This window comes from Schistosoma haematobium, chromosome 5, assembly GCF_000699445.3.
Source record: "Schistosoma haematobium chromosome 5, whole genome shotgun sequence".
Lineage (NCBI taxonomy): Eukaryota > Metazoa > Platyhelminthes > Trematoda > Strigeidida > Schistosomatidae > Schistosoma > Schistosoma haematobium.
This window is the reverse complement of record NC_067200.1, coordinates 6,015,354-6,031,428: the sequence shown is the minus strand read 5'-3', so window position 1 is coordinate 6,031,428 and position 16,075 is coordinate 6,015,354. Positions and strand designations below refer to the sequence as shown.

Genomic DNA, 16,075 nt, shown 5'->3' with positions numbered 1-16,075 from the left:
GAACGGCTAGATTACCCACATTGGTCATCAAAAGATTAAAATCAATAAATAACTACAAAACTGGCAAGAATTAGTACAGTCAAGTGGCCAGAATTCCACCGAATTGACATCACCAAATATTTGGAACCGTACCGTGATGTCTAAAAATGAGTACAAAGAAATAAATAGTTATATTTTAGCTCGTTATAGAGTTATTGTTCATTGTGGTTTCCGTAATGATTTTGTCTAGTGCGTGTAATAGGTTGAGCATTGAAATGCTATATGGTCCAAGTATATGAAAGGTGCGTTACATAGCTTATACACATTTTCTTCCCTACAGTTAGGTAGGCTTTCTGTAAAAATCTAACTGCAAGTGTACTATGTATTTAGTAATTTTAAGTTTTTAAAACGTGGTAGTGCTTATGTTGAATCGTGAATGAACACGGTGATTGGTGATAAACAGACGGCAGTGGAGAGAAACAGACATTTCACGTTTATTCACAATTTGTTTCTCTCTATTTCACTTGTATTCGCATTCACCTCCCATGTTTTTGTTCGCTTGGGTAAGTGATGCCTGGTCGACGTTTCACTGACAATCTTACTTTTAAGCTGTGTGAAGAAATTGGATTTTGTAATTAAATGTCATAAAGTCCCTAAATTCAATCCTGTCAGTAACTATGTGGTTCGTTTGTAGAAATTTTACTGTTCTGTTCACAAAGACTGCTAGTGATGCGCCACAGTCCTGCTTGTCAATAGTAGTTTCAGCGACAAGTACTGTACAAATGGTTGTATGGCTTTTGTAAATAGTCGCATAAAAAAGATATCCTCTTGCTCAAAGAGGTCTTGTCTACTTCTTTTAAGTGTTTAGTTATTTGTCTTGACTTTCGCTATGTATTTGTGCCCTGAAAACCTGTCAAGTGCTCCGGTGTCCCCTAAAATTTTAAATTCAGAAATGGTGTTAGGCAAGGTTGCTTACTCTCACCCTTTCTCTTTCTCCTGGTGATCGACTGGATCATGAAAACGTCAACGTCCGAAGGAAAGCGCGGGATACAATGGACATCTAAGATGCAGTTGGATGATCTAGACTTCGCAGACGATCTGGCCCTTCTATCCCAAACGCAACAACAGATGCAGGAGAAGACGAACAGTGTGGCAGCAGCCTCAGCAGCAATAGGTCTCAATATACACAAAGGGAAAAGCAGGATTCTCCGATACAACACAGAATGCACCAATCCAATCACAATTGACGGAGAAGATTTGGAAGATGTCAAAACCTTTACGTATTTGGGCAGCATCATTGATGAACAGGGTGGATCTGATGCAGATGTGAAGGCGCGGATCGGAAAAGCAAGAGCAGTATATTTACAACTGAGGAACATCTGGAACTCAAAGCAACTGTCAACCAACACCAAGGTCAGGATTTTCAATACAAATGTCAAGACAGTTCTACTGTATGGGGCAGAAACCTGGAGAACTACAAAAGCCATCATCCAGAAAATACAGGTGTTTATTAACAATTGTCTACGCAAAATACTTCAGATCCATTGGCCGGACACTATTAGCAACAACGTACTGTGGGAGAGAACAAACCAGATCCCAGTGGAGGAAGAAATCAGGAAGAAGCGCTGGAAGTGGATAGGACACACATTGAGGAAAGCACCCAACTGTGTCACAAGACAAGCCCCCACATGGAATCCTGAAGGTCAAAGGAAAAGAGGAAGACCAAAGAACACATTACGCCGGGAAATGGTGATAGACATGAGAAAAATGAACAAGAATTGGATGGAACTAGAAAAGAAGGCCCAGGATAGAGTGGGTTGGAGAATGCTGGTCAGCGGCCTATGCTCCATTGGGAGTAACAGGCGTAAGTAAGTAAGTAAGTAATTATAATATACTGACAACCTTGGGTGACTTATCAGCTAATCGGGAAACGGTACTTTGTTATAAAACAACTAACAATACTAAGTAGCGAAATAACAGCTTTGATGGTAATAATTAAAGTTCTCCGGGTAAGCGATACTTTATAGCAAGGAAAAAAAAGCAAGTTTTCATATACATGTTCATTACTAGAACTTGGGCTAATATTGTAAGTTAGGGTTATCACCCCATAAAGTTTTCTTCACAAACTGGTGTCAGTTATAACGCAAGTGTTAAACTGGAGTTTTGTTTCGAGTTTACAAATTAGGGTCATGGTTTTCAACACGAACTAACTCCAGCTACAATGCAATGTTGCATAATAGACCGCCTTATCGCTCTTCTGTTTACAAACTTAGGAAACTTGAGGCTGAGATTTAGGGTGGGAGTAACAAAAGGAAAACATGAGCTCCACTAAACTTGATTACTCATTGGACGACATTTATTATTTAAATGATCTGTCTTAAAAACAGTGCCATATAATTTAGCCTAAACACCGTCTGAAATTCTGCTTTTCCTTGTGCAAAAGATATTTTCATTGATTTAAAACACCTCGAAGACCGTATGTTGACAAATTCCACTTTATTAACAAAAGCAGACGTTATATACCAGTGCTTTTCAAACCTGGTGCAAATTGACCAATGTGTTACCTTAATTCGGATTGGTTAACTCAAAGCCGTCAGTATGTTATACTTTTACTGCCAAAGACCACAAAGAAATATTTCCAACCATTGTTCGTTAGTTATTTACACTGACGATCCTTATCGAAAACATAGATTGTTCTAGAACGTATTTTGCCACATATATCAGGATCACACTCAATCCAACAGACGATTTATGAGCTAAAGCTTTGTTTAGAGCAGTGACAAATGCATGCTGTATCTGCTCGCTACACATTGTGGTAGCCAAAAATAAACTGGGTCGTTCAGAAAAAGTAAAGACTCGAATTATAAATTATCAATAAGCCATAATTAGCATTATCCATTAATATGTTGCTCATAAACAGCATAGCCAACAAACCTAGGCCGAATAAATGCGGGTGCGGATATTTAAAATTGACATTCATTCAGCTTAATTGTTATGCGATGTAGCTACAGCTTGTGTTCGAGAGTGATGTCCCGTCGTTCGCATTTAGGCTGTTTTATTATTTTTGGACATAAGTATGCGTTAGGCTTACTTTTGATGGCGGTCAGTTAACTTCAGAACAACTTTTAGTTATATTGTACGTTTGAACCCTATTCTATCTAAAAGTTTGGGGGTATTAACATTTAGCTATTATTTGAAAAATCAATGTAAGTCATCTGTATTTTAGATACTTTAGAGTATAATTATTAACATCGTCTTGCACGAATAGCCAGGCGCACTAAGAAGGCAATTTTTCTCATTACTAATAAATACCATATTTATGTATGAGCTGGGTTACTACTACCAGTACACAGACTGAGTAAATGGCTTTCTTGGGAAAAGGGGTGCCTTAACCTAGAGGTCTAGTCCACAAAACATCAGAACGACGTTGGTAAACGCGGTCCCATGGTAGCCGGTGACTAAAATAGGTGCGTACACTATCCCTTTCCTTGGGATCCTGGAGCCCATTCACCCTCTCGGTTTAGAATCGGTGTTTTTCTACCCCTATAGTTGGACCATATTTATCTTTTAATCGGGTTTAAGTGTCAAATGTTCTGCTCTATAAAGACCATACCATGTCAACCCATTAAATGAGAGTTATCTGGTAGAGTGTATAAATAAATGGCTGTGTGTGAGAATTTTGACGGGACAGGAATATCCCTACCTACGACCGTACCGGTACATTTGGGCCGTATGCTCGTACTTATAACTTTAAGTCACTCTGCCACCAATATGACCAACTACTAGTAACACAGAATAAATGTTGGTTGTTCACCTATCGCTTTGACCCAATTCAAATTGTTGCATTCTTGTAATTATGTTGGTGAATTTCAACACTTAGAATCCTCATGAATAAAATATTTGTTTGGTTTTTTAGAAATCATTTACCACAGACTAAAATCATATAAACGTATATGATTATTTTATTGAATGTAATACTTGTAAAAATGATGACTGAAGTATCCAATTTCTTTGGCTTCATTTGATACTCGTATTATGCATTTCTATATACGAATCAATTAAATTTCTAGTTCGAACATCTTTATGTAAGTCAAATATTTGACCAGTCAGCTGTACACATGTATAGTCAATTACATTTATATTTATCCACGCCCTAATATTTCGTTTAATTATGTTTCAACTAAAAACATTGATTGATTTTGTGTTATTTTATTCTATTAAAAATATGGCGATTGTTAAACTTGTCCACTTTGACATAGTTTTTTATTTGTTTACTAATTACGTGACTTAAAAGCATCCCACTTTGAACTAACCAAACTATCTCTTCTAAACTACCAAGAAAACGTTATCTTATGCACAAGATTATCATAAATTAATGAAAGAATGTGGTACTACACAAGAATGTTTCAATTCATACCGAGTATTTTTAAGTTTCTGTTGTAAAAATAATGCAAAACACTGAGTTTATTTGAAACACCTAAATCATCACTCGTTTTTCATAATAAATCCAAATCAGCCTCTAAGTATGCAGCCACTTGAGTTAAATGAACCGATGTTCTTAGTATCTATTTACTTGTTCATTATTCGTAAATTACACAGTCTTTATCTATGTCATACATCCTTATGCTTTCACACTTCAAACTCAGTATCGATGGTTTATGCTGGATCCTAGTTTTAAAAAGCGTAAATGTCCTGTCTGTGAAACTAGATCTGTCAAAATCTACAAGCGTTGATAAATTTTAATCTGAAGGTAGTGAACTGTCTTCACGTGTTTAAGTCACTTATATAGCCCGGAAAACGTGTGGTCTACTAATATTCTTTGTTGACCTACTTTTTGTCAGCTGGTCTGTCATAATCAACATAGGACTTGGCACAACAGTATGTTAGTAGGAGTTGTCATACTACATAAGCCATGTGGCCAGTACTTGCCAATACAACTCCGTTCAACAGTTAATATCTGCATGGTCTAAAGCCACCCACGCCTCGGTTTTTTCGTTCCCTAGATTCTTACCAACCTATTCCTGTGCCAGTTAGTGCCGCGCGTCAGTAATCTAATGACTGGGCATACTTAACACAGAGCTTAATAACTCCCTGTGTATGCCTAATTAACTGATTTTTAACGTTATTATTGGTAAAAGTATATACAAAGCGGGCATGGACAGGGTAATATCTTACTTTCCATAGTGATTGTCTAATTCATTAAAAACGTGGATTAATAAAGGGCTTATTCAATAGGATCAATCATATTTGTACCAGTCATACTATTGAAGGAAACATGAAGCTCTTAACTGAAACATTAGTAAATAATGGTTATTACTTGAAGTTTATAAAGCGTTGGAAAGGTTGCAATACGATGAGACCTATGACGCTTCTGGTACCCATAAAGCAAGTCTACATTACGTTACCATTTGGAGGTGATTCAAATACTCTCATGTTGAAATGGAGACTTAAATTAGTCATCAATCGGACATTTTATGCAGCCCAACTTGTCATTATTGAAAAGACAAGGTCTACGCTTCACTGAAAACCCAAACAACACGTAAGCGATTGTGTTACATCCCACTGTATCTATCAATTTACATGTATGAGCCGAAACACGTACATAAAGAGGAGCAATTTTGATCTTCAAGTAAGGGTGGTTGAACACATACCTAAGTGGCTGCAAAGACAAATAAATTTCTGTTAGCGGGACATAGACTAGATTTAAAGCATGCTCAATGCACGATTGCTTTGGTGCACGCTGATTGGCTAATTCTTATCCAATCAGCACTAGTCGATAGTTTGAGAATACTCTAGAATCTTCTCATCTAAAAACTATAAATATGCTGACGTTTTTCCCTATTGTGCTTCTGACTTGCTTCTTACTTCCATCTAACCTTGTTATTTGGAATATAATCTCTTTCCTGTTCAACCGTGTTCTGATTTAGGGTCTTGTCGAGTGATTTGGTGTCCAAGAATACTAAGCAATAGGAATAGCTGGGTCATACCGTAAAAAGAGATTATAACAATTTCAGTGGTCAAATAAAATCACAGAATAGACAAACAACTTCCTCCACTGCAAAACATTTAGTTGAGACCGGTCATTAGGTTAATATCAAGTCAGCTTTTATAATTTTGTACAAAAGCCTTTAAGAACATATAATAAGGCGTATTGAAGCCTTGGCTGTACGGAACCTCTTATTCTTGACCTACCCTAGTCAGTCAGTCAGCTATAACGTAGGACCAGGCACATATATGCATCGGTCCAAGTTGTCATACCTCATTAACACAACAAGATGAACACCGGATTCATAGACGTAGTGGTGGTAATATGTAAAAGAAAGATATGAAGCGATTTTAATCTCGTCGTTTAAGGAAAGACGGAGAGTGTATACACCTACGCTATTGTGGTCGATTCTGAGCCATGTCACCGAGAGTCTCCAACCATTGGTTTCGATAGTCACGCGGTCCCCAACCAATTAGTGTGCATCTACCAACATGGCTCAGACCAGAAATTAGTGACTTCAAGTACTGATGCCACGTTTCTGTTTAGTCGCCCTTAACTTTTTTTCAACCATCCCCAACACCAGTTATCAACCTACCCTGGTAATACTGATTTGTTATCCAGAGTAGCTTTCACATTGTTTTTGTGTACTTTATTATTATCTTTGTTTCCGCTTACCATTTAATTTATCTAGTTGACCTTTTATTTTTCATATAAAGTGTCCTAATAAGTATGTGTGATCAGATTGTTCGAAATGTATTACGCAAATATATCACATAATCCTAATAACCTTCGTCCTTCCATTTCATTATCGAGATTTATCAAAGGGACTAATTGTTTTGAAAGTAGACTCTTCTTTTTGAGTTATATATAGAATAAATCTATGGAGTTAGAGAAAAAAAATCAAAATTTTCGTATTGCGCTTTTTTATATTACGGGTTTTCGGTTATAATTATTTGGTTACCATCATATAAAACTAATTACAAGCTATTAATAAGTCAGTCCAGCGTTCACATCACTATTCAAGTGTAAACTGAATAGTGTTCTTAATAATCTCTAACTACTCATATCATTCACTCGTTTCAATTTATAATTCATTTATGTTTTGATTGATTCGTTCAATGGGATGATTGAAGACGTTAATTGTTGTAAATAGTTTCTATCGTTTTCTTTCTGCTATCAGTTTGTAATCAAATCTGTCTTCAAACGCTATGATCAATATTGAAATATATATTGTGTAAACACACCTAACTTTTCTTAAAATTCATTCAGAAAAAGGATCAACATATACTTCATATTTCTCTCTCTCTCATGATCTATCGATTAGTATGTGTTGTTGTCTTTTAGTGTTTAAAATATAACCTCAACATTCTTGTCCATTTAAAGTGGATTACATGAAAAAAAATAATGTGTGTACACAATGATTTGTCACCACTCATGTAAGATATTGATTGACAGTTCAATAGTCATATATGTGCGTAAGTCTTTCGTCGATAAGATTATTTTGAGAGGTGTGTTCTCATTGACGATGGAAAGGGGGGCTGGTTTCAGCACTGTTGTCTTAGCAGCTTACCACTTTATCATACAAAATTACGATGTTTTTTTTTTGTGTTATTTGCTCATATCGATTAACAACTCTGTAGTTTCATCAGCATAGCCTTCATATGTTAAATTATTGTTAACAGGTAATTCAACGATACTGGATACGTTAGCCTTATATTTGTGATTAAGTTAATATCGAGTGCTGTTGAGGGTGCAAGAGTGGTTGTCGGTTCCCGATTGTCTACACCGTAGACTCATACTTCTTAAGATACCTGGGGAGAAAAGTGGGCGAGGGGTGATCTTGAAGACTTAAATACTCAACCTTAGTGCTCAAGAGACGGCTACTTAAGGCTAGTCGCGCACAGCATTTTCTAGTAGTTTTTGCTTTGTTAGCGTCGTACTTTTGAAATTTTACCTCTGGTAACGGAAATCTGTGGGGCGAGGTGAGGTAGATTATTTTTAGGACCAATCTTTTCTATCCCTCTTTTTGTTACAAAAATGCAGTATTTCTGGAAATACTGGCTGTCTGGAGGTAACACCTTAATGCTGTCACATCCTTATACAGTTGGGAATGACAATTTCGACCTCGAATCATGAGTTTGTTGCTCTTAGTCTTACCACTCTCCAACCAAACTGCTTGCCATTGTAGGACCTGAAGGCACAAATTTTCCAACCAACAGTTAAATTGAGTCACCACGATATGTAAGCCTGATCACTACATCCAGGTAGCAGCTACGGTCTTGTTAATTTTATTGTATTATCTCTTATGTGGCAGGGCAACTTGGCCAATACACATTTATTCCAGGATCTGTGTTGATTGTGGGAGGTTGACTTCGTATTTATATCTACCTGTGTTGAACAAACGAATAGACTGTAAAATTATTTCTGATTTTTGGAATATTGTTAGAAATAGGTTTCGTATTACTGATAATCAGAGACTGGTGTCATGCGGCAACAATCAAACCTGAAGCGCATTAATCCGAGTGAATTACCTACAGTTGTCTTATCATTCAGTCATCTATTTGTTAAATAACTTGTAGTCACATTTTTTCTTGTATTCAGTACTTAATATATAAGCATGTAATTTTGCTAGAAGAAAAAATTCATTCTTCCTATCAACGGTGTTACTTATCCCTTAGTCTTGAATTCTATTCATGATAAGGTCGTGAATGTTACACTGTCACTAAGTAGTTTGATACTGAGAATAAAATATCTAACCACTATTTCTCTAACTAAACTCAGTTATTGATATGAAGTTACCATAATTTAGCGATTCATAAACTCTTCACACTTACAAAAACGTAAGTTCATCAGTGCTATTATCACTATCTAATATATCCATATATATATAATAATAATAACGAAAGTGTACTTTTATTTCTAATCTAATCTGTGTTAATTATACTTGATTTTTATCCTTTTTATAGTTTTCTTGCCAATAAACTATATACATATATATCTATACATAGAAAGAGAGAAGTATATGCATACATACATTTATATTTATATATTAGTTCCACTTATGGTTACTTCTATATCTGCGGAAGAATTTCAACGTTTTCAATCTCAATTACTTGATTTACGTGAAGCACAAATTACAGCAAATGATGCAAAACTACGTGCAGAGAAACGTATTAAACAATTAGAAGAAGAATTAATTTATACACAATCAGCATTAACTAATGCTCAAACTACATTTTCTGATCATAATTCACTATTAGAAGAATTAAAACAAGAGAATAAATTATTACGTGATAAATTATTTAATACTGAATCATCATTTCAATTACAATCATCTACATTACGAGCTGAATGTTATCGGTTAACTAATGAATTAGATAAATTATCACAACAATTATCATCCAATCATACAGATACTACTAATACTACTACTAATAATAGTAGTAGTAGTCGACAAGATGATTTTTGTCAAACAATTATCATTCCCTTACAACATAAATCAATTCAAACGAATAATGATCCAAATTGTGAATTGAATCAAATTCCCGCATTTTTAATGAATGATATAGAAAATCTTACAAATTCATTAAAACAAGCTAATTACACTCATGATCAATTAAAACAAACCATTGAACAATTGAATAATAAAGTTGATACCATTGAAAATCAATTATCATTTGATGTATTCAATGCTCAACAAACCATTAAAAAATTAACCCAAGAAAATAAGTCCCTTTTAATAGAATTAAATAAATCTCAAGAGAAATGTCATGAATTGAATATCATTGAAAATGAATTACGTAATCAAATAGATGTCATAAAACGTCGTAGTGAAAAATTAAATCATGAATTAAGACGTCAATTAAGTCGATTTATACGTAATCATCATAATGGTGATATTGATACATCTATACAACAATTAAGAAAGAATTCATTACATTCATCATCATCTTCATTAACTAGTAGTAATATAATCTTAGGAACTTCAACATCTGATGGAATATCTAATGAAATGATGAATGATTCAATGATGATGAATAATAAATTATCAAATGTATCTATGTCAAAAAATACTAATTTTCATGAAATGCCTCCGGGATTTTTTTCAACAGCTGACTTTAAAGTAAGTAAAAATAGAATCCACTCTTTTGTATTCTCATCTTTTTTTCTAACAAGAAAACATTTTACTTAACGAACTGATCACAGATGGAGAATTCAAGAGCTTTCCACAGTTGTTTTACTTTAGTGTCACCCTGCCCATTTTGGTCAATCTGACATGCAATGTTTAGAGGACTCTCCTACAAATGCCCTGGTAAGGCTGAAAGTTAGCTCTTCCTCTTGAAATGCATTCGCAAATGGCCAAGCTGTGGTGCGTGCTACTTATATTGATATAAGTAGTATATAACGCGAGTTAAAGAACGTAATGTCTGGCAGCAGAAGATGGGAGAAGATCAAGAAAGGAAGAGCGAGAACACAATCGAATTTGTAAGAAACCGCATGAACAATGAAATGTGAGACAATGGATTGATGTTTGCAACGGCAACAGTCCGGTTTGATATGATGAAATGATATTTTGCAAATTAACGATTTACTATATGCTTTTTCTATTTTACCAAGTAACTCGGTAATTTTGTGCTAAATACATTCAGTTGTCCCCACCCGTGTTCTGTTCACTACAACGCCTATACGGCCACTGTCAGGGGACTTCTATTCACTGCCTTCTCGCGCCACCGGTGTTGTCTACGAAATTGAGAAGATGAAAAGTGAACGTCCGACGCTTTAACCGGGTCGGTGGATGTAGATGATCCATTTAGGGGAGTTGGAAAACCCTGATTTCAAGCCAATGGTGTACATGGGTTCCAGGATCCTGGGGGAAGAAGTGGCGTATGAACCAATTATTGGTCACCAGTTACCATGGGACTGCATCTCCTGACGCCGTTTTTTTCAGTGTAGGGTTTTGGAGTTGGTTGAGTTTCGTTGAAATCATGAACTGATCAAAGTCAAACTATCATTAAAAACCTTGAAGCACTGGACGGTTGTTTCGTCCTGGTATGGAACTGCTCAGCAATGTTCATGTGATAGTTTAACCCAGGACCATCGGTCACATGCGCGACCACATAACCTCTAGGTCACTGGACCGGCTGGCATCCAGCGGTGTTAATGTCTAATCTTAATCATGAGTTTTTTCGTTTGTTTGTTAAGGTAACAATTCAAAACAAAGTTGATCATGCTAATGTTTTTTTTAGGTTGCGGTATTTTGGGTCGTTGCAACTTTCTCACCATAAACATTGTTTTGATTCAGAAAATAATGAGTACAATGTTAGTTGATTGATTATGTGTTATGATTACAATTTGATTGAGGTTAAAAGTCCCAAGTAGATTTATTAAATTGTCATATTCACTAACGGTGTGCGACTCCATAACCGAACAATTGGTTACGTAATTTTTATCGATCATCTGTTTTTTGTTTTCTTTAATAAAATAAATTACTAGGAAAATTAGAAATTACATACATTATAATCTTTTATGAGTGTTTTCGCTTTCTTCAGTCTTGATGTATTAACTGTGAAGTTCCTGTTGTTGTTCAGTGTGGTACTTCGAATTGTAATAAGCTATCTTCTTAGCCGGTCCCTATAATCTAAACTTATTTATTTATTTGCACACATAAATATTAGTACAAGAGAGCGCCAATATATATGCACCACACAAAACAATGAGAATTCGAAGAGAAAGAAAGAAAGAGTTAAGGAGCGTAAAAAGAAGAACAATAACGAAGAGGTTGGTGTAAGGTAGTGTAGTAATAATAATAGTAATAATGAGGGAACGGAAAGGTACAATCAGAAGAAATCTCTCAGTTAAGGAAGACACAACCACTTTTTATGAATAAAGTAAAAGAAGGTTACAGCAGGATCGCCACTGGCTTCTATTCTGAGCCATATCTGATAACGTCTCCAGCCACTGTGTTGCACCATCTCTAGGACTCCAGCCAGGGAGTCGTGAAGGACCAACACAAGCCAGTCCTTTGCAGCTTTCTTTCATACCACGACACCATGTCATAGACTGACAACCTCTCCACTTTTTCCAACCAGTCCCAGAGTCGGCAAATAATGCACGACGTGGAATTCTCTGTGATGACATTCGTAGATCATGTCCAAGCCACCGAAGTCGGTGTTTCAAGATGGTGACACCGATTGCATTATCGTCTCTGTGCCCGAACACACGATGCCGAACCTCTGCATTACTAACATGATGTTGCCACTGGATGTCAGCAATCCTTCGGAGACAGCGATGATCGAATACAGAGAGTCGTCTAACATCCTCGACTCGTAGAGGCCAGGTTCCACAAGCATTGAGTAGAACTGCTCTCACCGACGCGTTGTACAACCAGACTGATATCACGAAGGCACCAAAGGTGGCCCATATTAGCATAAGCCGCTCTGGCTTTCACTATATGTGGATTGATCTCACCACTCACACCCCCACCAGCACTTATGCAACGACCTAGATACACGAATTTCTCGACTAATTCTATCTTCTCACCATCCAGGGTGAGTACAGGATTAGAATCCTTCCAGTCTTGTAGAAGTACTTTGCACTTCGAAGGTGCAAAGCACATACCATAGCCCCCAAATGCCCTGGTACGGCCGAGAGTAGGGACAGTCCGTCCTCCATCTCGAAATGCTCTCACACGGCCACACGTTTATAGCCTCTCCCAGGGAAGTCCTACTCACTGCCTTCTCGTGGCGGATGTGTCTACGAAAATGAGAGGACGAAAAGCGAATGTACGGCGCTTTAACCGGATCCCAAACCAATGTGCACATGGGCTCCAGTATCCTGCGGGAACAAATGGCGCATGAACCAATTTTAGGTCACCGGCTACCATGGGATTGCATCTCCTTACGATGCTCCATTGCCTTGTGGGTCAGACCTTTAGGTCAAAGGCTCGGGGTGTGGCCCCCTAAGAAAATCATCTGCTTCGGTCTGGGCACCCGGGCAGTATCGCAGTCCACACGCAAATGATGAACTCTCTATATCTGTGGAAACTACTTTTCTTGCTTCGAATAACAGGTACTTTGCACTTCGAAGGTGCAAAGCACATACCATAATCTCAACTACTTCTAAACGTCAATTAGAACAATAAAGAAGAGGCATGTATTGAGAAGAAAACCTTTATTTAAAAGTTAGTTTCCGTACAAAAAAACAAGGGTGCCTATAGAGTTGAACACGACCTTAGACTTCTGAAAATGTCTGTAGCAGTATACAGGTAAATATCTTATCAAAACTGTGGCATCATGATTCTGGATGTTTCTGCTGAGCTTCTTTTCGATTTTTAATTGAATAAAATGTTTACCGACATTTCTGAGTTTCTAGAGACTTTGGAGATGAATGTTTTCAAACAAATCGGTACGTATTTTTGTAAGATATCGTATTAAAGTTATTTTCATGTCATAATTACTTGTTGAGGCAAATGATAACCGGAATATATAGAATAGAATTGTGTATTTTAAAGTTTATCAGTAGCATCATCTTACCATTTATATAGTCTTTAATCATATATTTATATATAATAATAATTTTTACCAGGCTATAATCGATCGAATGTCAGAAGTTCAAGAAGAAAATTGTACTCTTCGAAGATGTAAAAAACGTTTGGAAGCAGATTTAATGGCTAAAAGCAAAGTTATACAAAAGGGATTAGATAATTACCTTCAGTCTCCATTAATTTATCATGGTAACAATGACACTGTCACTGCTACTACTACTACTACTTCAATACCAACTTCAGCAGTATCCTCAAGTCAGTATCGATCAGTTCCGTTAAGTATTTCACCGTATACGTTTGCAACTACTCCATCTTCATCATCATCAAATTTCCCTAATTCAACGACATGGTTTCCATTCTTGAGAAATCTCACTTCAACATCGGACTCATCAACACTGACATCAGCGTCAACATCATTATCCAGTGTGAATTTACAAACAGTTAATCGATTGAAATTCATGTGTGAACAATTAATGACAGAAAATATTGAATTGAAAGAGAAATTACAAGGTATACCATAATCAATTTTGTCCTGATCCCGACAGATAAATAAGATTGTGTATGTGTGAGTGTTTGTATGTATAGATATGTGTTTTTTTTCAACATACTATTTGTATCATTTTTATTGAAGAAACTTTTATCCCATTCCAATGTTGTTGTTATTGTTGTGTGTGTGTGCTCATTTACTTTTCGGTGCTGTTCGATTTTTAGAGTTTATTTCTTTTCTCTCTACTACTTTCTTGTTGCTCAGATCTCATCATTTGTTTATTGTTTCTATAATGAAAAACACAGATTATTTACTTACTTATTATTTACTTACCTGTGTAGTTTGATTTTTGCCCCCCCCTTTTTCATTTTTTTAATAGAAAAAAACGATGTGTGGGTGTGCTTCTTTGTATCTTGGTTTCTTGACAAAGAAGAACCCAGCGTTTATATAACTTGTACAAAAAAAAGAATTTCTAAAAGTAGTATGCACTGTTTTTCTTTATTTTAATTTGAGATTATTATTATTTTGTGTTTGTGTCTCGGTGATACATACATATATGAATATATACGCACTCACACACACATACACACACAAACGTGTACGTATATGCATAGATATATGTGCACACTAATACACTTAACACTTATTCAAATTACGCACAAATTCACTTTCATACATACATTCAAGTACACTTTCACATAGACATACATATCAGATACAAATATACCGATATATTTATACAAAATTACATTTATATATATAGAAAATCGTTTTTCTAGAACAAGAAGCACTCAAAGTATCCTTTCTTCATTAAGGTTTCTCATTATACTTTCATTACTATGATTATTATCAGTAATACTTAACCAATCTTTTTATTAATTGCACAAATATTTTTGCCTTTTAAAAAATTTTGTTTCTTATTCTTGTAAATGACATTGATGTTTGTGTTAATGGTAAGTTACTTTATGGTGATTTTTGTTGTTGAAGGAGGAATTATTCGGCAAACACTGTCAAATTGTATACATTTTCAATAAAATTGAATATTTGATTGATTTTTAGATAGTACTTGTACCCTAATCTACAGTGTAACAATTCTAACTAGCTATATTGGTTATATATATATATATATATATATATATATATATATATATATATATATATACAAAAAATTCATCATATTCGGAGTAGACGATTCTAGTTTACAGTATGTGTGAAATTGTCAAATTTTAGAGCAGAGAGTTGTAATATTGAATTAATTGGGGTTTTGAACATGTGTCCACGGTCTTCACTAAAATGTTTTCCTATAGAGAAAAGGGGAAATGACGCACACCTACATATACACATTGGTATTTCACTGATTTTTATTGCCCATAGTAAGGTTCAAAAGGTTTAGAATTAAGATAACGAAAGCTGAAACATGATATGCATGAAAGAACAATATGTAATTAGTCTGAAGTAGTTTCTCCTTGAGATCTAAGGTCGCTGTGGCCATCAACACTAGACCCGTTTCATTTTTCAGCTTCTCAATAAGAATATTACTTTTCAACGATGTATAACTAATCATAGTGTGTCAATCGTCCATAATGTTTTAATTATAGTGTTTTAAGTACTTAGAACATCAGCTCTAATGCCAAAATGGTATTTAACTATATGAATGAACAGATTTCGTACTAAACTGATATGTCTTGTCGATCGAACGCTATATTCGTTTTCCTAAGCTATTATGGTAACCCGCAGTCTAGAACTACACAGCGACTTGAACACCAGAGAGAAGACACAAGTATGAGAGAAAATACTTTATCCCAAGGTTTATTTTTGTACAGAAAATCAAGGGTATTTATAGATGTTGGCGTCTGTTAAATCAACATCATATTTCAGCCAATCCGTTAACGTCATATTATGCTACCGACCAATAATAGCACGCCACGCTGGAATTCTCGAACGTCCCATCGTACTCTGATTGTCTAGGATCCTTCGGCTCCTTTTGGGCCTCTGGAGGCTCCGTTGAAGTTCTCCGGAAGCCGACTCAACACAAACCACAAGACTTACTGTTTTTGATTTCATTGGTTCGTCCACAAAT

At 35.8% G+C, this 16,075-nt stretch overlaps 1 protein-coding gene across 1 annotated transcript; it reads left to right on the top strand.

Annotated features, from left to right (window-relative positions):
* The first annotated feature begins 270 nt into the window (after nucleotides 1-270).
* MS3_00009036 (uncharacterized protein) lies at nucleotides 271-15,098 on the top strand. Its single transcript, XM_051217370.1, has 4 exons — nucleotides 271-323; nucleotides 3,896-4,064; nucleotides 8,932-10,088; nucleotides 13,550-15,098. Exons 3-4 carry the CDS (start codon nucleotides 8,988-8,990, stop codon nucleotides 14,027-14,029), a joined length of 1,581 nt encoding a protein of 526 aa, XP_051064761.1. The 5' UTR covers nucleotides 271-323; nucleotides 3,896-4,064; nucleotides 8,932-8,987; the 3' UTR covers nucleotides 14,030-15,098.
* The last annotated feature ends 977 nt before the right edge of the window (nucleotides 15,099-16,075 follow it).

Coding starts and splice junctions, on each gene's coding strand:
- MS3_00009036 (XM_051217370.1), top strand. CDS start 8,988: ATGCATACATACATTTATATTTATATATTAGTTCCACTTATGGTTACT. Junction 10,089..13,549: donor TTTCAACAGCTGACTTTAAA/GTAAGTAAAAAT, acceptor AATTTTTACCAG/GCTATAATCGATCGAATGTC.